The 23,381-nt window shown below is 37.4% G+C and overlaps 1 protein-coding gene across 2 annotated transcripts in view; it reads left to right on the top strand.

The window, feature by feature from the left end:
- The window catches only part of PDSS2 (decaprenyl diphosphate synthase subunit 2), a 261,145-nt gene that overhangs the window by 138,683 nt on the left and 99,081 nt on the right, over positions 1-23,381 (top strand). For both annotated transcript variants that reach the window (XM_068985223.1, XM_068985225.1), the window contains one exon: positions 19,431-19,629. In XM_068985223.1, coding sequence (XP_068841324.1) covers positions 19,431-19,629 — 199 coding nt within the window. The remainder of the gene's footprint in view (positions 1-19,430; positions 19,630-23,381) is intronic.

Below are 23,381 nucleotides of genomic sequence, written 5' to 3' on the forward strand. Positions count from 1 at the left end.
AAAGTGAAATTGCTCAGTCGTGTCTGACCCTCAGCAACCCCATGGACTGCAGCCTTCCAGGCTCCTCCACCCATGGGATTTTCCAGGCAAGGGTACTGGAGTGGGGTGCCATTGCCTTCTCCGAATAGCATTAATAAGTGAGAGTAATAACCATCATATACTGGGTACAGACCATGTGCCAGGCATTGTGTTGAAAACACTTTACACCTGTCTCACAACAGTCTTAAAGGGTCAGTAGTGATAGATTGGGCTTCCCTGGTGGCTCAGTGGTAAAGAATCTGCCTGTGAAGGCAGGGGACGTAGGTTCAATCCCTGGGTCAGAAAGATCCCCTGGAGAAAGAAATGGTAACCCACTCTAATATTCTTGCCTGGAAAATCCCATGGACAGAGGAGCCTATCAGGCTATACAGTCCATGGAGCTGCAGAAGAGTTGGGCATGACTTAGCGACCTAACACCAGTGATAGATGAGGACAGTAAAGGCTGGGGACATAAATAGCTTAGCCAAGATCATACAGCCGTAAGTGGCAGATCTGAGATTTAAACCAGGTCTTTCTCCTCCAAACTCCTATTCGTAATAACTGCAGTGTATTGGCCATGCTTTGTTGACATGGTCTGCTTTTGTCTTTAAGAGTCGGATTGCAAACACTTCAAGGCATGTACTGTGTCTCAGTCACTTTTTACCCTTAGATCCTATCAAAATTGTGCTTTAGAGAAGAAAGAAATGGAATATTAAACCATGCTTATTTTTTTAAATGAACTTAAATTTTAAATGTGTTTTGTAATGAGCTAAGTTTAATTTAATTTTCTTTTGACTTTAGTATGTTATCAAACAATAAAAACTATATACAGATATTGCTGAGTAGGTTTTCTATGTCTTGATTTAGAATTTAAATCAGCTATTATATACAGAAATGTTCATAATTGATAACATAAATATCCAACAAAAGGTAGTACCACAAAATTACTCAAGATATGGCATTAATAATATGAGTGGAATAATAAGGTTTTTTTAGAAATACAGAGAAGTCAAACTCTGTGTATTAGCAGAGATTCAGAGTGACAGCCACTCACCTTTAGCCCCCCTGAGGAATAACCCAGCTTCATACCCTTTTCTCTCTGTGGGCACCAAGGCAACCCTCTCTCAGTACCCTCTCTTGGGTCTCCTAGCTTATTAGTCCTTTCCTATGGAGAAGGGCAAGACCTTTATGTCTGAAGGCAGTTCAATTAGGAACTATCTAAATTAATGCCTAAACCTAAGACCCAGGGAGGCTGAACTGTGGGTACATTTTTATCTTTCAGGAGGGTTTGCTAAAAGGGCAAGCTAGGGTGTTTTCGTATCACCTCCTCTGATAAAATCTTCACTGCATTCTTCTTTTTAGAATGAAGTTGAAGACAAAGGGCTAAGTTAGCTTATTCATTTATTTGCTTTCAATCTGAGTTAATTCTGTTCTCCTTACTTTATACAAGTCATTTGGGGCTATGGCCGGAGGATGGAGGATGTTCCTGAACCTTTTTCCTCCTTTCTTGTATTGTTCTCATTTCTTTTCCTCTCAAGCCCTGAGAAAAGATACCCAAGCCTTTGTCCTAAACCTGTGCTTCACCCATATTCCTCTTTCTGTCTGCAGCCGTTCTCGAACTATTCCATGGCAGCAGTCGACTTTGCTTATTGTCTGGCAGGGGAGTGAAACCTGTTGAGGCCAGCAGCATCAGTAGTATCAGCAAGCCAACTGGAGAGCCATTCTTCACCCCTCACCCCCCACCTCATACAGGTAACCCCCAGCAGTGCTGTGGCAGCCACACGTGGCACAGTGGGGGATGAGCAGCAACATCCTTGTTCTCATTGATCAAGAAAAGCCCAGCTCTCCTGTTACCTCTTCCATGAAGCCTTCCCATTCTCCCCCCGTATCTCAATGATTATAATTGTGTATCCTTATAGCAAGTACAGACTGTGGCATTCATTTTACACTTATCATATGCTATGTAGTTTTTTTGTTAATTTTTTTGTCATTGTAGTCTATATGCAACTAAACTGTGAGTCTTCAGGGCACAGACCATGTCTTAAACAATGTTAAGAGAAAGAATACATGTGTACTCATACTTTGATACATGCTTATGGATAGAACAACAAAAAAAAACACTTTTATAATTTACATTTCTGGGGTTTTGCAAGTAGGTACTCTATTAATAATTTTACTGACAATGGTGATAATCAGATAACCCAGATTAACAGTTTTCTCAATTTTCACCTATTCTGACTTGAGTTACAGATAGTCAAGGTATTGCTCTTAAAGCTTTTCTCCCATAAATTAACTCAGGAGTGAGCTATTTCATGTTGTTATATTTATATTAAGGTTAACATAGTTTATTGTAGTGGAAGTAAATATAATCTGAATTGAGTGAGTGTCTATTAAATAACTCTTTCTCATTTCTTACTACATTTTGTTGAGCATTGACTTCCCAATTAGCTTGTGAACCATTTGATATCATCAACTATCAGGAAGCTTTTTAATAAGGGAAGTTAGTGACATATACTCAGTTATTTCAGGTTTATCTTACTCTTCTTTACAGCCTTCTTATTTTTAAAACTTACACATTTATAAAGAAAAGAGGGATCAGTATTTTTAAAATGATTACTGTAGGCTTAGATTACTCTTTAAATGATTGGACTTGATTGAAAGAATATCTTAGAATGCAGAGTGGTGAAAGGAAGATGGTATCCTTTGAGAAAATTGTGCTGTGGACATAAGAACTAACTAGATTACTGGGTGGGGAAGATAAAAATGGTAACAGAGTGCCAAGATGATTAAATGTGAAAATGTATAAAAACATGAAAGGCAAGATAAAGCCCATAAGAAGAGGAAAAGATCAGATTACTTGGAAAGTTAGACATTGCAGAGTTTGCTCAGAATAAGCACAATAATACAGGCAGCCATACTCTCAATTGCTTGCCTACAAAAAATGTCTTTGGAATAGAACTGCCTGTCTATGGGTTGGAAGTGTATTAGATGAGCTTCAGAGTCACTGTTTAATTCTTTTTTAATTTTTGGCTGCCCCAGGTGGCTTGCAGAATCTTAGTTCCTTGACTAAGGATCAAACTTGGGCCCATGTCTTTGAAAGCAATGAGTTCTAACCACTGGACCACCAGGGAATTCCTTCCATTTAATTATCTAAATCCAGACTTTTTAAGATGCTGCCTTGTATTTCAGTTGAAAGCATGAATAAAATGTTTACTATTTGGAATATATAGCTTTATCCCTTCGTAAAGTTAATGTATTTTTCTGAGGTGAACAGGGGGCTTGTTCAGATGTCTCTGTTTCTAGCTTTGTTGGGAATTTTTGCAATTTACTTTTAATTGGAGGATACTTGCTTTACAGTATTGTGTTGGTTTCATACAGCAACATGAATCAGCCATTGATAGATATATGTCCCCTTCCTCTTGAACCTTCCTCCCACCTCCCACCCCATCCCATCCCTCTAGGTTGTCACAGAGCACCAGGTTTGAGCTCCCCACATCATACAGCAAATTCCCACTGGCTGTCTGTTTTCCATAGAGCAATGTGTATGTTTCCATGCTGCTCTCTCAGTTTATTCCACCCTCTCCTTCCCTCACTGTGTCCACAGGTCTTTTCTCTATGGCTGCGTCTCTATTCCTGCCCTGCAGATAGGTTCATCAGTATCATTTTTCTAGGTTTCATTTGTACGCATTAATATACAGTAGTTTTGTTGTTTTTGGTTTTGTTTTTTTTGTCCCTGCTGGCTTTAAGCTCCTTGGGAATAGTAAGTACTCCAGTGTGTTTATGGGGTAAGGGCAGCACCAGGCACAGTGCCTCGCACATCACAAATACAGGATTGGCAGAACTGTGTGCATACTTGGCCATCCTTTGAAAGTATATTTTGTTAGTTGTTTGTTTAAAAACTATGTTCTTAAAATGTGTGCTTATTTAAATAAGCATGTTACTTGTCTTTCCAGGAGTAGAGGTGAGCACTGTGGGTCCAGAAGGCCAGGATGAGAAGTCATGGTTAGACACTGGGAAAGGCAAAGATAACTAGAGGTGGGTGGGGAAGGTGCAGCCAAAAGTAATGTGGTCTTAGAAGTCTCTGTCAACATGTTTACATGTAAAAAAAAAAAAAGTCTGAAAGAAAATGTGCCAAACTGCAAGACAGATAACTCCTGGAGAAGGAAGTAGGATGAAGGGATGATGAACCCAGGTAGGAATAGGAATATAATTCCTATAGGTAGGACCTTGTAGGAATATAATTTTAAATTTGCTGGTAACCACACTAAAAATATAAAAGAAAACAAATGAGTAAAATTATTGTCAATAATATATTTCAGCTAACATAGCTAAAATATTATCATTTTAATATCATCAATATAAAGCATTTGTTACTGATAATTTTTTTTACTAAGTCTTTATTGCTTAAGCACATCCAAATTCAGACCAGTAATGTTTGAAGTCTTTAATAGTTGCATGTGGTTAGCATCTACCACACTGAAGTGTAGCTCAATATATTTTTATACTGTTTGGATTTTTTTTTACCATGGCTCAGACGGTAAAGCGTCTGCCTGCAATGCGGGTGACCCGGGTTCGATTCCTGGGTCGGGAAGATCCCCTGGAGAAGGAAATGGCAACCCACTCCAGCACTCTTGCCTGGAAAATCCCATGGACGGAGGAGCCTGATAGGCTACAGTCCGTGGGGTCGCAAAGAATCGGACACAACTGAGTGACTTCACTTCACTTCACTTCATAAAAGTTTGCTTTCATCTGACTTGTATGATTTATTTTTGTAAGTAGTCCATTTAACTATCGTGAAAGTTTAAAGGTGAGTTTTAATCCTATCTATCTTTTTTTAAAATTTTTATTAATTTTTTTATTTTACAATATTGTATTGGTTCTGCCATACATCAACATGAATCCGCCACGGGTGTACATGTGTTCCCCATCCTGAACCCTCCTCCCACCTCCCTCCCCATACCATCCCTCCAGGTCATCCCAGTGCACCAGCCCCAAGCATCCCGTATCCTGTATCGAACCTGGACTGGCGATTCATTTCTTATATGATAGTATACATGTTTCAATGCCATTCTCCCAAATCATCCCACCCTCTCCCTCTCCCACAGAGTCCATAATCCTATCTTTTAATCTTCCTGTACCACTTTCCTATGAAAAAGAAATTTGGATGGCATGCTTGTTTCTCTTGAAATCAGTAGTCAAGGATTTTCATTCTGGTGAACACACAGTAAGTCCATACTAAAATTAAATAAAGTAGTGTAATTTGAAAAAAAGAAATGGAGATAGCTTTTTATCACATCTAAATTGTGATTCACAGACTTTTTCATTAGTTTGTATGTGTTGTTTCTTTGGATGTAAACAAAAACACACTAAAGGAAAAATGTGAAACTGAAGGGTTGCCTGGGATGTGGGGTATGATTATAAAGTAATATGGGTTTTTTGTTTGTTGTTTTGGAAATTTTTGATGAATAAACAAACTGTGTACATTTACCTTTTAAAGTAATTTGCTTGAAAGTTGTATATGGATACCGTTTTCTGCATATGTCCTTTGAGATACCTTATAGTCAATTTTTTAAAAGGCAAACTTTACTTTCTGATACCTGATAGATCTGTCACTTATATTTAGGTTTGAAGAACATGTATATCATGTGGACATTTCACTCTTTGTCATAGACTGTATTATTTTTTAGTAAAAGTATATTGACATTTCCATTTTACAATTGTTGCTCTTTATAATTAATTTAAAACTTCAAATATTTGAAAACAAAAAATCAAAACAAAGAACCTGAATAAGGAATGACTCTAAATGAGCATCAGGTTTATTTCTTAGGGTGATGGAAATGTTCTAAAACTTGGTTGTGGTGATGGTTTCACAACTCTGTAAATAGTAAAATTCAGTGAATTGTACAGTTAAAAATGGGTGAATTTTCTGATATATAAATTAAATCTCAACAAACCTGTTTTTAAAAAAAGAAGATAAAGTAGCCTTCAGTGACCATATTAAGAGTTTTTATAGCCATATATGTGATCTGAAAATAGCTTTATGCTTGGTAACAAGAATATTTTGTAGGATCTAATTGTTTAAAGTGATATTTGGAAATGCCATTTGATGTTAAATCTTCCTGTCTTTCCCTCTCTTGGGTAGTATTTCCTGGAGAGGCTCTCTGACATTTCTTTCCCCAGTAGAAATCTATTTCTTTATCTATAAAATGGAGTTAAGAACTAAACTTGGTGAAGATTAAATGAGATTTTGTTTTAAAAAATCAAACTATCTGGGTTGTAGTAGGTTATGAATTGTTCCTTAACCTGCACACTGAGTACCTCCCCATGGTTTTTATTGTCTATGGTTTAAACATATGGGGACCCACCATACACAAAATATTTGGGGTAACATTTAGGATCTGTGGCTCTAGATTCCTAGGTTGATTAGATAGCCAGTGTAAGTCATCAGATTTAAAGCATGTCATTATATAGCCTATATCCTGACACCTTTTTTCATACGAAACAAATCTTTTCCACTTTATGCTCACCTTGCCTTCACTTTTCCCAGCCTCAGACCCATTTCATGGTCTAAATGAAGCCTGCCAAGGTTCCCTTTTCAGACATCATTGCCTCCTGTTATTCAGTTGGAGAGGTCTTTGCAGAATGACATTTCCCTCCCACAGTGCTTCCTGTGCCCCATTTAACATGCAGCCTTCGCATTTCTCCTAACCCCTACTTGCTTTCAAAAGAAGAGAAAACTCAAACCGCAGTCTTTCATGAACAGTTCAGAACTCACAGAGCCCTGGCAATAGGCAGTGGATCCAGCACTAAAGTTCAGTAATGATTCTGATTCCCCTTATTTTTAAACAATTTCCAAGAATCACAGGTAAAAATCTGGATATCTTCTTTGTTTGCCATCCCACTCCTAAAACCAAAGTATGTATGCCGACTCCAATTCACTAAATATTTTTAGGTTACTCATATTCTAATATAGCTCCCAAGCATTTTCTGGTGTACTGTCTGGGTTTCACTGAACTGTTAATTCTCCCAGTCTGATTGAGCCTGTAGGAAATTTCATAACTCAGTGATGAATCTTCGAAGAAAGGTTTGTATTGAAAATTGAAACACCAGCTTGCTCTTTGTAACCGGTTCTTTAATCCTCCACCTGCCATAATATAGCGATGGCTCATAATTATCAGAGCAGAGAACCATACTCCTGTATTTCAGCAGAAAGAATGACACTGGAGGGGGGCAAGTGACAGAATCTACACTCCAGCAAGGAGGGGGCCAGGTTTTTTGGAAACTTTGACACAGAATCATCAGATGTATTTGTATAACCATTTCATGTAGAACTGTGCTGCAGTCAGAGAGGGGATTTTGCTTTTCTTCATTAAAAGCTTATTAAATGAAGAAATAGGACAGTGGTTTTGCTTCAGTAGATGGGGGTCAGAGAGGCGGGTCTGATCTCCTCAGGATATTAATGTCTGCCTTCAACCGGGGGAAATGAGCCGTCACTTGAGTTAGAGGCAGCTTTATGTGCTCATCACTAGGGATTCCCATATGTCCAGGGAGCTGCAGCAGTAAAAAATGGCAGAGCTCAGTGGTAGAGTGCAGAGGGCTCTCATTGGAATTCATGTCAGGAAGCTCAGCTCAGTCTGCCCAGAGCAAATCTGTTTAATGTTGATCAGCTGTCCATCTGATAAACCGAATTGATATGGGCATTCCCTCCAAGGACTGTCCTGACAGTGACAGCCGCAGCACCCAGATGTCTTGTTAGGTTTTTTGGTAGTCTCAAGTATTTTTAACCCCTTTTGTAATATGCAAACCCGAAAGTACTTTTAGGGACCTAGCTAAGGAGGCCTCACTACGCTTGCCCTTGGCTTCTCTGGCAGAGAGCAGCCCAGCCCAGCAGCCTTTCCAGAAACCACGTACTCTCGGGTTAGCTGTGCCTCTCCTTAGAATAAGCATCTTGGTAACCTGCAAGGTAATTATGTGACAGTGTCAAGTTGTGTCTAGTTTTTCAAAATAATGTTTCTTAAAATGTTCTGAAGAGCAGTAAATTACCTAGCTTGGTTATGGTTTATTAGTTTCACAGGTGTATTAGATGATCACTAAGCAGAATTTTATTATGTTCATGCATAAAGAGAAACTGTATTACAGATTTTGTTTTGGTTGACTGATTTCTAGTAGTAACTATTATGACTCCTGCTGAGTCCCTGCATCCTCTGCTTTCTCAAGTATGAGTACCACCACTGAAGGCAGCTCACCTCCCTGTAGATTGTTGGCAGGTATCATCAGTTCACTTCAGTTCAGTCACTCAGTCATGTCCAACTCTTTGCGACCCCATGAAATGGAGGGAATTAATTACAGAACACATCAATACTGAACTGTCTCCCCCTTTTTTTTAAGTAACTGTGAGGAGATGGATATGTTAATTAACTTGGCTGTAGGAATCATTTCACTATATGTTTATTAAAGCATCATGTACACATTAAATATGTGTAATTTTATTTAAAATTTTTAAAAATACTGAACTTTCTCTTATGGAAACTAATCAAGAGGGATAAATCTTTGTGTTAAGTTAGAATTATTTAAAAATCATTTCTGCAAAACTATTAGTAGTTCAAAATTACAATATTGAATATGAGAGAACTTCACTTTTGTTTATTTTAAAGGTTCTCATTGAAGTACTACTTAAGGATTTTGTCTTTTCTTACCCCTCACTTTGAGATCTTGTTTTCATGGTATAGAAAGATTCTGACATTGCTTAGATATCTAATCATTTGAATGAGACTAGATGCAAAGACTATTTGCTTTCTGCCTCTTTTCTATGTATTCTAACTTAGACTGTCAGGTTACAGGAACGTCACTCAGTCGTGTCTGACTCTTTGCGACCCCATGGACTGTAGCCTACCAGGCTCCTCTGTCCATGGGATTTTCCAGGCAATAGTACTGGAGTGGATTGCCATTTAGGTTAGCTTTCCTAAAAGAGATACAGAGCTCCCAGTCGTTTTTAGGATTGCTCAGTGCGTGTGGTCAGAGCTGGAAGAAGGCCTGGTCAGTATTTCAGCGCTTGAACCTGCGACTTGATCTCTATTTGGAAGTCACCATTACTACAGCCTACAGGTTTGAGATTCTGGGTTTAGACACCATTTTTAAAATCAGAATTCTCATTCACGTATGATAGAATGAAGCAAGATCAGTTTCGATTGCTGCAGTCATGGAAAACCTTAAATTCAGAGTTGACACTTAGTTAAAAGTTATCACCATGAAAGTTCCTTTTACCTAGTGTTAAAGCATATATTGTTTCTTTTTATTATTGCTATTTTGATAATTTGGTATTTTTGAAGTACATGTAAGGAATTCTGTTGCTCTTACCGGGTTTCCTCCCTACTTTCTCCATTCTTTGCTCTTGTGGAACTTTCTTCCTGTGGGGCCCTGGAGAGAGAAACAAAATACAGATTAAATAACTAGTGTAAGTACTGTGGAGGGGGAAAAAAAGACAGGAAGTAGAACTAGGGAGTGCTGACTCGAATGGAGGGTTGCTGTTGTAAATGGAGTAGACAGAGAAGGCCTTACTGGTCATGTGCACTTTGTGGGGTTTTTTTTTTTTCTTGTTCCTTCATCTGGGACGTAATCCTGTGCCTTTTCATTTAGTTTAACTTTCTGTGATGGTGGGTTTTGTTCTGGAGGCTGCAAGATTATAGTTCTTCTTGGTTCTCCTGTCTGTGAGGCTGATGGAACAAGGGTGGAAATGGTGTTTTCAGAATCACAGCTGAAGTTGTGAAGGAAAGACCATCTGTTTAAGATCCATAGACATGGAGGCAGCAGAGAAGAAATAAATCTCTCTCTGTGCTCCCAGACTCCAGTTTCCTTCTGTCAGCTCCCAATCTAAGTGGAACCCAGCTGTATGGGAGCTCAGGAGATGCAGAGTGTAGGGGGTGAGCCTCCCCATGGTGGAGAGAAGGGCAAAGAAGGGATTTGAAGAATGGTTTATTACTGAGGATATTAAAGCATCAATCCTAAAGGAAACCAACCCTGAATATTCATTGGAAAGACTGATGCTGAAGCTGAAACTCCAATACGTTGGCCACCTGATGCGAAGAGCCATCTCACTGGAAAAGACCCTGATGCTGGAAAGGACTGAAGGCTAAAGGAGAAGGGGGCAGCAGAGGATGAGCTGGTTAGATAGCATCACTGACTCGATGGACATGAATTTGAGCAAACTCCAGGAGATAGTAAAGGATAGGGAAGCCACGTGTGCTGCAGTTATGGGGTTGCAAAGAGTCGGACTGACTTAGCAACTGAACAGCAACAAAATTAAAGCATAAGAACCAGTAGCCAGATGAAGAGATTCATAGGGTAGCAAAGGAACTTTGGTCCTCTTGAAGTTTGGAACCTGGCACAGTAGCACCTGAAGACTTTCTGCTCAGGTACACTTTGAAGGGACCTGAAGAAATCAAGTGACTAAGCCTTGCAAATATATAAGGGAAGATTAGTCTAGACAGAGGAAGGTGCAACAGCCCTATGGTAGGAACAAGCTTGCCATGTTCAGGGAGCACCAAGGAAGCTAATGTAGCTAGAGAAGAGAAGAGTGAGCAAAGAGGAAAAGAGTAGCAAATGAAGTCAGAGAGGTAAGAGGTAAAGGTTCAAGGGAAGATTGTGTTGGTCCTTGGAATCCATTGTGGGGACTTTGGTTTTATTCCGGAGTGAGATGGGGAGCCACTGGAGGGTCGTGAGCAAAGGAACAAAGTGATGACCTCATGGTTTCTTCATCTTTCCTGCTTGCCTCATTTCTAATCATTTTCATTTTTGCAAAGCTAATGGACTAAAAATATTATCTCATTATTCTTATAATACTCCATTTCCAAATTATTAGTTAAGCATCATTTTATATGGTTTTGGCCATTTGTGTTTCTTCTGGAATTACTTCATTATATCCTTTCCCATTTTGTTCTTAAGCTGTTTATCTTTTTCCTATTAATTTCTTGTCCAATTTGGACAAGCTCCACATGTATTTTAAATGTAATCTTTTGCCTGTTGTGTGTGCTGCAAATGTGTTACTTCAAATCTGTGTTGCCTCAGCCTGTATTTTATTATATAAACATTTTTGTATATTTTAGCCACTCATTTTTATTCATTATTTTCTTCATAACTTATGACTTCTATTTTATTTTGCAAGGCTTTCTCTCCCCAAGGTCATAAGAATGTTCTCCTAAAATTATAGTCTTGTTTTTCACATTTATATATTAGCTTTATCTAAATATATTAATATTTTTATCCATGGAGTATAATAGGGATCTAACTTCATTATTCTTTCCCTTAATAGATAGCCAATTGCCCCAACATTTTTTGTATATAAGAATATTCCATCTTTTCTCTAACAATTGGAAATGTTACCTCTTTCTGGAATTTGTCCCACTAATCTATTAGTTTGTTCTCATGGTGTTTCTGTTATTTTTAAAATTGCAATAACTTCATAAGTTTTAAAATCTAGAATGACAGCCTCTTCCAAGATTTTCTTTGTAATTTTCAAATTCTTCCCGCATGAACGTAAAAATCAGTTTTCCAACTTAAAAAAAAAAATCTTTTAGGGCTCCAATATGACTTTAAATAAGTGACTCTTGCCTATCATTTTAAACTTTCAGAAGAACCTGGAATTTTGTATATTTTGTGTTTGGGGCTTTGGAATCAGAGAGCCCTGGCCTTGAGCTCCAGGTCTGCAGTTTACCTCCTAGGTAGACTTGAGCAAGTTACTTTGCCCACCCAGCTTCCTTCTGAAGGAAGCTGTAGAGATAATGCTTACCTCAGGGGAGCTTTTGTAAATTTTACATTATTTTACTTATTAATCTGTTAATCGAACTATTATTATGCTTGCAAGTTTATACAAAGTTGCTCAGCATACCGTAATTAATTGGCTCAAAGTAATTTAGTAAGTGGGAGCCACTTCCACTGTTAGGCATTTTTAAAAATAGGATATTTGAAGTATCTTCGGACGGAATGACATGATAACCTGACATTTGCTTCAAAATAATCTGGAAGGAGAGTGAAAGATGCAACTAAAACATGATTAGGGTTACGGAGGTTCTTTATGCTACATTTTCAACTTTTGTTATATTTGAAAATCCATAAATAAAGTTTTTTCAAGAAATACATCTTAAAATTGCTGAAAATGGCAAAGGGTAAACATCTGTTATTTCTAAGGGGAAATATTTTTTATTTACTATATCGTAGACCTCTCAAAAAGAAAAGCAAGGAAGAGGAAGAAAAATGAAAAAATAGAATAAGAAAGGAGACTGTATTGTCTTTTATCTCCTTTGCCTGAGTGATGAAACACTATTGACTCTTCTGTTACTTTAACACAAATTTAAACGTGTAAAACATTTTTAGAGATTTCAAGTTAATATTTCCAAACTGGCTTTGTGGCTCAGATGGTAAAAATGTGCCTGCAATGCAGAAGACTTGGGTTCGAGCCCTGGGTCAGGAAGATCCCCTGGAGAAGGGAATGGCTACCCACTCCAGTATTATTGCCTGGAGAATTCCATGGACAGAGGAGCCTGGCGGGCTATCGTCCAAAGGGTCCCAAAGAGTTGGACATGACTAAAGCATCTTAGCATGCAAGTTAATATTAGGAACAATTTCTGATAAAACTGTTCATCAGCAGACTTGACTCCTGTATAATTTATTACTCATCCCTGGAAGGGACTAATTAAGCTTAATTGACCTCTGGGGTCACTTCCAACTGTGAGTCTGTAAATCTGACTTTTTAGTTTACATCATTCCTTATCTTTTGAAACTCAAGAGTGATGGCTCCTCTACCTTTATAAAATTGATTACTAAGTAAAGAACTATTAATTTAAAAGATATTTATAGGCAGCCTAGGGAAATAGGATAGTATCATTTATAGTGTTGGGAGAAAGAGAGATGGCAGGAAGAAAGATGGCTCAAGTAATAATTACAGCATAGTACAACAAATGACTGAGTTATTTCAAAGGCTTTCAAGTGCAGAAAGAGTTAACCTTGGGGAAGTGAGGAAAGACTTCCCAAAAGTGGTGCATGGACTGATTCTTAAAAATTCCTTAAACAAAAATTTATTTCTCATTCACCCTATAGCAGCAAAAGTATGGCACATCTATACAATGGACCTCTGAAGAGATGTTAAACAGAGCAAGAACATTTTATTTGTAAATAACATGAAAATATCTCCAAGAGATAATATTAGGTAAACAAAATCAGAGTGCAGAAATATAAACATATTTTTGTGATGTAGTTTTTATTGACTGTATCTTTTAGGAGTTTGAGTCCAACAGACAGTAGCTTAAAGGAAAGTGGTATTTATTTATCTCAGATATCAAGAAGTGTAAAGATAGGTACATCAGAGCTAGAGTAGCCCTAAGACATCACCAGAGGTCCAGGCTTCTCATTTCTTCTTGCTTTACCATCCTTAGGTTGCGGGCTCTCTTGAGATGCTTAAAGTTGCTATGGTGCCCCCAAGCAGCTGAGCCATATTCCAAACAGGAGGAAGGGGTAAGCTCAAAATGCTAAAGGCGCATGCCCTCTGAATCTATTCCCTTATATTAGAAACGCAGTAGATTTCTCAGAGACTCACCTAGTGGCCTTCTACTTACATTCATTGGCCAAACTGTGCTACAGGATCACCGCTAGCCTCAAGGGATTTTGGGGAGGTGAGTTTTTTAAATGAGTACTTTGTCTCTCCAAATACAGCCACAGGTATGTTAGTAGTGAGGAAGGAGAGAGGAAATAGGTAACTAGCAATGTCTTTCCTCTTATATCCAAAGCTTAGGATGCTAAGCAATTTGGAGAAATGTTGGAAGAATATGAATCAGAGCAGATTAAGTTGTTTAACATATAATTGAAAGAAAGTAATTTGGTGAAAGTTATTGTAAAAATATTGGTTAATCCTCAGGGTTACATTCAATGTAGTAATTACTTCCTTACTCTGATTACTTAACATAAGCAGTACTCACTTATGACTTTTATCCAATCAAGATTTAGCATGAAAAAATACCTGAGTACTAAAATATATGTGCATAAAATTGTATGAATACTTTTATATAAGATACTTTTAAAAATCCAGTACACTGAAAGTTTACTAGATTACTTTCAGTGGCTAAACTAGGAATAAGAAAAATAAGAAAAGGAATAAGAAAAATAAGAAAAGGAAAAATTCCCAGATTCTTTCATACTGTCAATGCTGTGACACTAAATTAAAAGTTGTATAATGTGGCCTGAAGTTGTTTTTCTAATGATAAAATCTTAGAGGTTGTGAGCACAGTACTAGAGTGGACAGATTTCAAGATGACCAATCAGTTCATTTCTGTTTCTTTAGAAAGTAGGTAGTAATCATCACAATAATTTTGTCCTTTTTCAGTATTAACTGGGCTCCCAGGTGACACTAGTGCTAAAGACTCTGCCTGGCAATATAGTAGATGCAAGAGATGTGGGTTTGATCCCTGCGTTGGGAAGATCCCCTTGAGTAGGAAATGGCACCTCATTCCATCATTATTCTTGCCTGGAAATCTCCATGGGCAGAGGAGCCTGGTGGTCTACAGTCTATGGGGTCCCAAAAAGTTGGACATGACTGAGCAACAAGGCACACACATAACTATTAAACTACCAGTCTTAAGTAGTTTTTTAAATTTCCAAATCTTAGAATTTTAGGACTGAATATTAAATTTACGACAGAAATCCCTGAATCTTAGAACTAGAAGAGACTTTCTCCAGTTCCCCTCCTTTCAGAGATGAGAAGACTAATGACCTGGGAGTTTTAAGACCTGCCCACAAACTGTTATAGGCAGAGAGAGAATTGTTACCTCCTTCTGATTGAGCTAAATCACTTATTTTGGTATAACCAAATGATTTTGGAAACAACTTGATTACTTTCTCCAGCTACTGTAACAGAGAGTCAAGTCTAGTCATACTTTCTCCCAGAAAAGTTTGCTTCTGTAGTGCTTAGAACGAAAGATGAAAATTGGACAAGTCTGTGGTGAGCATGTATCAATCTTGGTAGCGTTGTAACTCTGCCCCCTCCCCCATTTACTATTCATCAGGTAAATAAACATTTTAAACCAGCATTGGACACTATGACCATGAGGCTCTGAGTTCCAGCTTTGTCTTTCATAAACTGAATGTTCCAAACAGGTATTTAAACTCCCCACACATGCTGTAATTAGAATCACAAGTAGATAAAGTAAGTAAAAGTTCTTTGTGAATGGTGGGTACTGTACAAATTATGGTTTTCACTTTCATTATTACCACTGTTTTTGTTGTTTCTGGCCATGAGGCTTTTAGATTGCCATTTGTTTAATGAATGGAGCTTTATGATTATGGATGTCTTTATTTAAAGCTCCCAGTAATTCATTTTCATCCTTAGGGTAATTCAAAACACCTACAACTTTGACTTGCCTGGTTGTTGCTTTCTTTCATAAACTGAACTGCATGAGAGATTTATCCAGTGCTTAACCCTTCTTGAGGTTTATACTTGCTCATAATCTCATTGTGCTAATTTTTGTGAAGTGTAGCAGTGGACGTTTTTGTAAACTAGAATACATTTGCAGGGTACCAATAAAATACACTTTTATTCATTTCTTTTAGTTACTCTTTTAAAGGACAGTTTTACATGTTAGCTCCCTTTCAAAAAAAATGTTTTCTGTTAACTTCTCAATAGTCCTTAAGCTTCCATCCTCAGTGATTTTCTTTGGGATGTAGGGAGGTTTTCATCTAAACCATGAATTTACTCTTTTCAGAAGCTGTTTAACTCACTGGTTCCTCTTTTCCTACTTCCCCAATTTGTATTCAGGTACACTATGTACACTGGAACATTTTTACATATTCTTTTACTTTTTTTAAGCAAAGAAATAAATTAGAAACATGCTTTTTCTTTGTAGATGCCAAATTGTTTGGTTCCTATACTTTATTGCATCTTTATGTAATTTATAGTTGTCAAACTAGTAGTATATTGTTTTTGGAGAAGAGTCTTTTATTATTTGATTGTTTCATATATATTTGTCTCCTTTTCTAAGGCTGTTATTCTAGGTCAAATCCTTAAATTTGACCTTTAGGTCAGATCCTTTTGTTACATGTCCCTTGGGCCTTTGTTATAGCTTCTTCTGATCTCTCTACTTTCACAAACTACTTTTTAAGATTTTATTTAGATATATTTTCTATCTTTCAAGTTACCACAGGCAAGTTTTGCATGTTGTTTCACTCCCTTATAATACCATATGTCCTTGCTCTCTCCTCCAATAAGTTTCCTCACTGCCTTTCCAGATTCTGCTGAGAGTTTGCCATTTATTCAGCCTTTACCTCTAGCCCCAAACATTTAGACTCAAAGCTGTTGACATATGTTTTAGGCTTTTGTTGACACAACACCCACTCCTAGATGTACAGTTTCTGTGTCAGATACCTATTGCTGTGTAGCAAACTATCCTAAATTTTAGTGACTTGAAACAACCATTTTATTTCTTACCATTCTGGAATCATTCATGTGACCACATTGACAAGCCTTAATGCATGAACACTTACCAGGCCTTGCCTATGTCACTTTTGCTAATATCTTTTTGGCCAAAGTAAGTCATATGGTGAAGTCCAAAGTTAGTGTGGAGGGGACTACACAGGGGCCTGGAAATGAAGAAGTATGGTTCACATGGGGTCATTTGTAACAGATTTCAGTGTGTTTCCAGCTCTGTATTGCTTACTGTGTGCCTTTGGGCAAGTCATTACACTATGTGTAACAATTTTCTCAGTTGTGAAATAAGAGATTAATAGTACCTTCATAGGGTGGCTTTGAGGTTTAAAATTTTTAGTAATTGTTGATTTTCTGATGATTATAAAGTAATTCTTTTGTCATTTTAGAAAATGTACAAACTATAGAAAAGTATAAACAAGAAAACAAACATCTGAAATGCCATCTGATACAGTCCTATACTATAAGTTCCTCAAGGGTCGTCTTTATTTTAATTACTACTGTAGGTATATATCGTGGTTCTTATTCTGAAAGATAAGGTCCTTAAAGGAAGGGACCACATCTGTTCATCTCTGTAAATCCCACAGCCTTGTATTTAAGATTAAAAGTGATCATGTGTAAAAGTGCTTGGCCTAATGACTGGCACAAATTCTATTTCCACCTAAATTGGAATTTTATAAGATACTAGTAAGGATTCTTAGAAATCCTGAAGTTATACTGAAAACAAAGTATCTGAATGGAACGGTTGGGGGTGGCTGTTATTGGTCATCTTCTCTTGGGGGAATCCTGGAGACTCGTGGGATAGAGAATAGGGAATGGTAGAGAGAAGGAAGGTGTCAGGATCCACTTACAGCTCCCAAATAACTCAGTGGAAAAGTCTCTAATAAAAACTTCATTCAAGGATACTGATACAAAGTTACACCAAACCCTCGCTGCAGTTGCCATAGTTCTCTCTTCAGCTTCATGATGTTTCCCTGAGTTTGATGCATTCAGCTAAGACAGAGACACCAGAAATGTATACCTGGTTTCCAACGCAAATATGGTAACACTAATGGGGTCACTTTGTGTTGCTATATGGGTATATGCAGCAGCACAGATTAGAATACTATGGACCCTGTCCCCTACTGGCAGTATTGTACCAGCTAAATCAGTAATTATCTAGCTGGTATAATACTGAATTGCCTCAAAACGAACTCATAGTTGATGCCAAATAAGTAAAAGCACTGTGTACCCATTAAAATATGGCATGATTGAAGAAATAAAGTACATTTGAAACCTTAAAAAGAAAACAAAATTCCACAAAACTTCAAAATGCTAAGTGAAATAAGTCAAAGACAAATACTATATGACCTCACTTATTTATGAAATATAAAAAACAAAGCAAAACCAAAAGCTGAACTCATAAAACGGATTGGTAGTTGCCAAAGGTTGGGGGGGAGGATGGGGATGAGCCAAGGGAGGGAGAAAAAAAATGGGTGAAGGTGGTCAAAAGTTAACAAGCTTTGCCTGGAAAATCCCATGGATGGAGGAGCCTGGTAGGCTGTAGTCCATAGGGTCGCAAAGAGTTGGACACGACTGAGCGACTTCACTTTCACTTTTCACTTTTGTGCATTGGAGAAGGAAATGGCAACCCACTCCAGTGTTCTTGCCTGGAGAATCCAAGGGACGGGGGAGCCTGGTGGGCTGCCATCTATGGGGTCACACAGAGTCAGACATGACGGAAGCGACGCAGCAGCAGCAGTTACATATTATCAAGAAAAAAATAAAAACATGAAGATATGATGTACTGGAGATATAGTGTGTAAATGGTGACTGTGGTCAATAATACTGGATTGTGTGTTTGAAAATTGCTAAGAGAGTAGATCTTAAAAGTTCTCATCACAGAGAAAAAAACTGTGACTATGTATGGTGACAGATTTAATTAGGCTTACTGCGGTGATCATTTCACAATACAGTCCTCCCTTGGTGTCCACAGGCTTGGTTCCCAGACTCACTTCAGATATCAAAATCCATGGATGTCCAAGGCCCATAGTCTGTCCTCCGTATCTGTGGTTCCACATCTGCAGTTCAGCCAACCTCAGATTGTGTACTACCTACGTGTTTATTGAAAAAATCCTCATAAAAGGACTCACATAGTTCTGTGCTGTTCAAGAGTCAGCTGTGTGTACAAATACTGAATCATTATATTGTACACCTGAAACTAATATAATGTTCAATTCAGTTCAGTCGCTCAGTCGTGTCCAACTCTTTGCGACCCCATGAATCGCAGCACGCCAGGCCTCCCTGTCCATCACCAACTCCCGGAGTTCGCTCAGACTCACGTCCATTGAGTCCGTGATGCCATCCAGCCATCTCATCCTCGGTCGTCCCCTTCTCCTCCTGCCCCCAATCCCTCCCAGCATCAGAGTCTTTTCCAATGAGTCAACTCTTCTCATGAGGTGGCCAAAGTACTGGAGTTTCAGCTTTAACATCATTCCTTCCAAAGAAATCCCAGGGTTGATCTCCTTCAGAATGGACTGGTTGGATCTCCTTGAAGTCCAGGGGACTCTCAAGAATCTTCTCTGATACCACAGTTCAAAAGCGTCAATTCTTCGGCGCTCAGCCTTCTTCACAGTCCAACTCTCACATCCATACATGACCACTGGAAAAACCATAGCCTTGACTAGATGGACCTTAGTCGGCAAAGTAATATCTCTGCTTTTGAATATGCTATCTAGGTTGGTCATAACTTTCCTTCCAAGGAGTAAGCGTCTTTTAATTTCATGGCAGCAGGCACCATCTGCAGTGATTTTGGAGCCCAAATATCTCAATAGAAAAAAGACTTCATTAAAAAGGAATAACCTGAAAAAAGAGACACTAATCTATGAAATATTTTGTTGTTGAAATCTGACAATACTGATAAGATGGTATTCTTTACACTCAGACAAATCTTACCTTTGTGTTTTAGTCAAAGAAGTTTGGCAGAGATCACAGAACTTATCCATACTGCTCTCCTAGTACATCGTGGGATCGTAAATTTAAATGAATTGCAATCTTCTGATGGGCCACTGAAAGATATGCAATTTGGAAATAAAATAGCTATCCTAAGTGGAGACTTTCTTCTAGCAAATGCCTGCAATGGACTCGCTCTGCTACAGAACACCAAGGTAAAACTGGGCCGGGTTTGTTTTTATCTGAACAGCCTTTGGGTGGCTCTTGGTTGACTGCAGGAGACACAGAGGTCTGGACACCCTGCTGCCCCAACTCCACACACATAGATGCTCAGTAAAATTGTGGTGAGGATAATGATGATGATGGCAATATCAATACCAGTTAAAATTGGTAAATGCTAGGAAAGAGTTTTGAAATTAATTACCAGTTGTTGGGTTGTTTTTTTTTTTTTCTGGTAACGGAATTATTTGTTAATTATAGGGTAGTGTTAAATACTCAGGATAAAGATGATGTCATAAATATTACCTATCATCTCACTATCCAGAGATTATTACTTTAGGTTACTGTTTTCATATATTTCCTTCCAGTCTGTATTTGTTTATTCATACCTTTGGATGTGTGGATTTGGGAGTAGCATAAGTGAAAACTTAACCTATGTAAAGTTTCTTTAATCCTACCTTTTTCTCCCATTGATTATATGACAGGAGCATTTTCCCATATCATTAACATTTTTCATAAGCTTCCTAATGGTTGCACAGTATTCAGTTATTTTGATGTAGTGTTGTTTATTTACCAGATTCCTTATTTGGGGACATTTAAGTTGCTTCTAATTTTCTACTCTTATAAATAGATTTGCATTAAACATTTTTACACATCAGTTTCTCTTCATTTCAGATTATTTCTTTAAGGTAAGTGCCTAGAAGTAGTTCAGAGGGTTTAGTTTTACTATTCTCGATGCATATTGTCAAGCTGCTTTCTGGAAAGACTGTAGATGTAGTCCTTATTTATCAGTTAGGATTTGGTGTGACTATAAAATAACAGTGACCGAAACAAGATAAGAACTTATTTCTCTCTCTCTCTCTCTTTTTTTTTTAAACATATTATTACTATCTGGGACTAGGCAGCCCAAGATTGGTATGGTGATTCTAAAGTCAGGAACCCAGGCTCCTCTTATCTTACTGCTCTGCCATTCCTATCTTACCACTTTGTGGCCCAAGATAGTTGCCATTATGTCTTCACTCCAGTCAATAGGAGGGAAGGAGAAGGAAGGGCAGAAAAGGGCAGATCTCCTCCATTGAAGATCAAGTAAATACACATCCTGGACACCCAAGTACAGCCTCAGTGTAAGTCTGCTGTCCCAGAATCCCATCTGACTTAGCATTTGTCCTAGATTTTTATTTTTAACAGAGAATGGTTACTTATAATTACATTAGAATAAACTAGCATGGATGGATTGGTATAGCCCTGCTTTCTACTCCCAGCCTCTGCCTCGATTTTTTTTGTCTCACATAGGCTAATAATAGGTGAGACCCATGTACTGTAGGGGAAATTCTCATGTTAAGGTATTGTTAAATCTGAAAGAAAATCAGCAATAACTCTTCTCTTCCCCCAGCGCTTTCAGATACCCCAATCAAGGACAGAATATAGGACAGTTGTTAATACAAAGTACACTGAATGTCTAGAGACAGTTAAAGCTCCTTCCTGTCTCAGGTGATAGAAGTATTTGACACTGCTGCCCCAGCTGGCTGTTTGGTGTATCACCCAATTTCTTGGAAAAGTTAATTTAGTAAGGAAAGTATAACTTGCATAAAATGTTCCTTGATGTTTGCTGTTCACTGTGGAGGCCATAGTTGGGTCACTGACCACATGAAAAAGAGAAGAGTCAAATCTGCTGAAAAACTGTCAAGATTAGTAGTAGTTACTACTAAAATTAGTAGTTACTTTAGGGAGACTTCCTAAACATGAAGGTTTAACACATATGGCTGAAGAAAGTATATATACATACAACTCTGTAATGCCTAATTTTTGTTGAGATAAATTACTATTGCTCTAAATTAATTTCATTCATTTTTGACCAAAAGCAGTAGCTTTAAGTTTGTTGACTCCAGTGATAGAAGACTTTTGCAAATAGCTAAATAATTCCAGTTTCAGTTGAGTGTTGTCAGATACTTCAGGTAATTAAATCATTTTTGTTAATTCTAAAAATGTTTTCTTTTTCAGTCCATTCATGAAATCAAGGTAAAACTTTTGGAAGTATAGTCTTATCAAAGGTAAAGCCATTTTGAGTGAGACTGGAAATTCACTTTGAAAGTTGAACATGAAAGAAAATTGTTAGCTCATAATAATAACACAAATACAAATTTAAGCAAAACACACCACAGTGTTGTGATAAAAGTGACCATGTTAACTACGTTGAGAAACTTACAGAGTAGTTGGAGCTAATTGAGGAATGCTCATAGTTCATATTTGCATCAAAACAAGGATCAACATTCTACTAATTGAAATAAAAGCTATTGTTACCAAAACTAACAAATATCTTTATAGTCAGATCTCAGGACTGTAAGATTTGGGGGATATAGCTGATATTGAGTATAAAACTATACTTCAGCACCACATATTTCAAGAAACATGTGCCTTCTCTCTTTGTTGCCTGTCGTTAGTCAGATTTTAGAGATCTTTCTGTCCAAGGATGGTATTGAACTTTGTTGTAAATGGTCATCATAGTTTTGGTGACATTTTGTTCAAAATCAATTGAAAATCTGAAATCAAGTGTTCAACAAATGAAGTACCCAATGAACCTTTTGTAGAATTTCAATTAATGAAAACAAAGTTTCCACTGGAACTTTTTCCTACAGAAAGAAAGAAGGAATTGAACAAAATAAATGATAAGAACTCAAATGCAAAGAATAAAGATTACAAGATTAAAACATGCAGTTCTGTACTTGTGATTTGGAATATCTCACCTTGCAGAAAGAATCTTTTGGTAGTGCTCCTATTTTGAATAAATTATACACATATATGAATGAAATGAAATTGAGAAAATATAGATTTTGCTGCATCTAATTTTGGCAAAACATTCAAAAGAATCATAGTCAATTTATTTGACAAGTTTTGTCTTATAAAAATATTTGTCAAAGAAAGGTACTCTGAAGGAAGCAAAAATACAGTACCTTGAAAATATCTGGGGTGAAATAGTTAACAATTTTCAATATGAAAAGAAAATTAGAATTGAATATCTCTTCCATTTAGCAAATTTGCTCTGAACTTAACCAAGTAACTCAGAACCTGTAGAAAGAGCATCTTTCTCAATTAAATCCACTAATTATCATCTACCAGTCATCTACCAATACCATCAATGATGGTATTGTCATCTACCAATAAGAATCCTTTAAAATGTCAATAATTTCAAATTAATTAATTACAGAATACAGCTGTGAGAATATTGTTGGAGGTTTTAAAAACACATCCTTCAGAAAAATCCAAGTGACACTATATTAGAGACAGATATGGCTAAGAAAAAATGTATATGCATATGTACCAAGAATGGTGATTCTACCATTTTCTAGTATTCATATAATCAATATAAAAAGTTCTTTTTATTTTATTTTAATATACATGAATATATGTTATTTTTATTTTGTTTGAAAATTTGTATATTTTTTGAAAGTAGTTTTTGAACAGAACTAGTTAACAAGTCCCCCAATATAATAAAATCAATTATTAGTTAGTACAAGTTTCATCAGATGCTTCCTTGGTGGCTCAGATGGTAAAGAATCTGCCTGCAGTGCAGGAGACCTGAGTTTGATCCTTGGGTTGGGATCATTCTCTGGAGAAGGGAATGGCAACCTACTCCAATATTCTTGCCTGGAGAGAGGAGCATGGCAGGCTACAGTCCATGCGGTCGCAGAGTCAGACACAACTGAGTGACACACACACACACAGACACACAGACACAGACACAGACACA

The sequence above is a fragment of the Capricornis sumatraensis genome, chromosome 13 (genome assembly GCF_032405125.1).
Source record: "Capricornis sumatraensis isolate serow.1 chromosome 13, serow.2, whole genome shotgun sequence".
NCBI classification, from domain to species: Eukaryota; Metazoa; Chordata; class Mammalia; order Artiodactyla; family Bovidae; genus Capricornis; species Capricornis sumatraensis.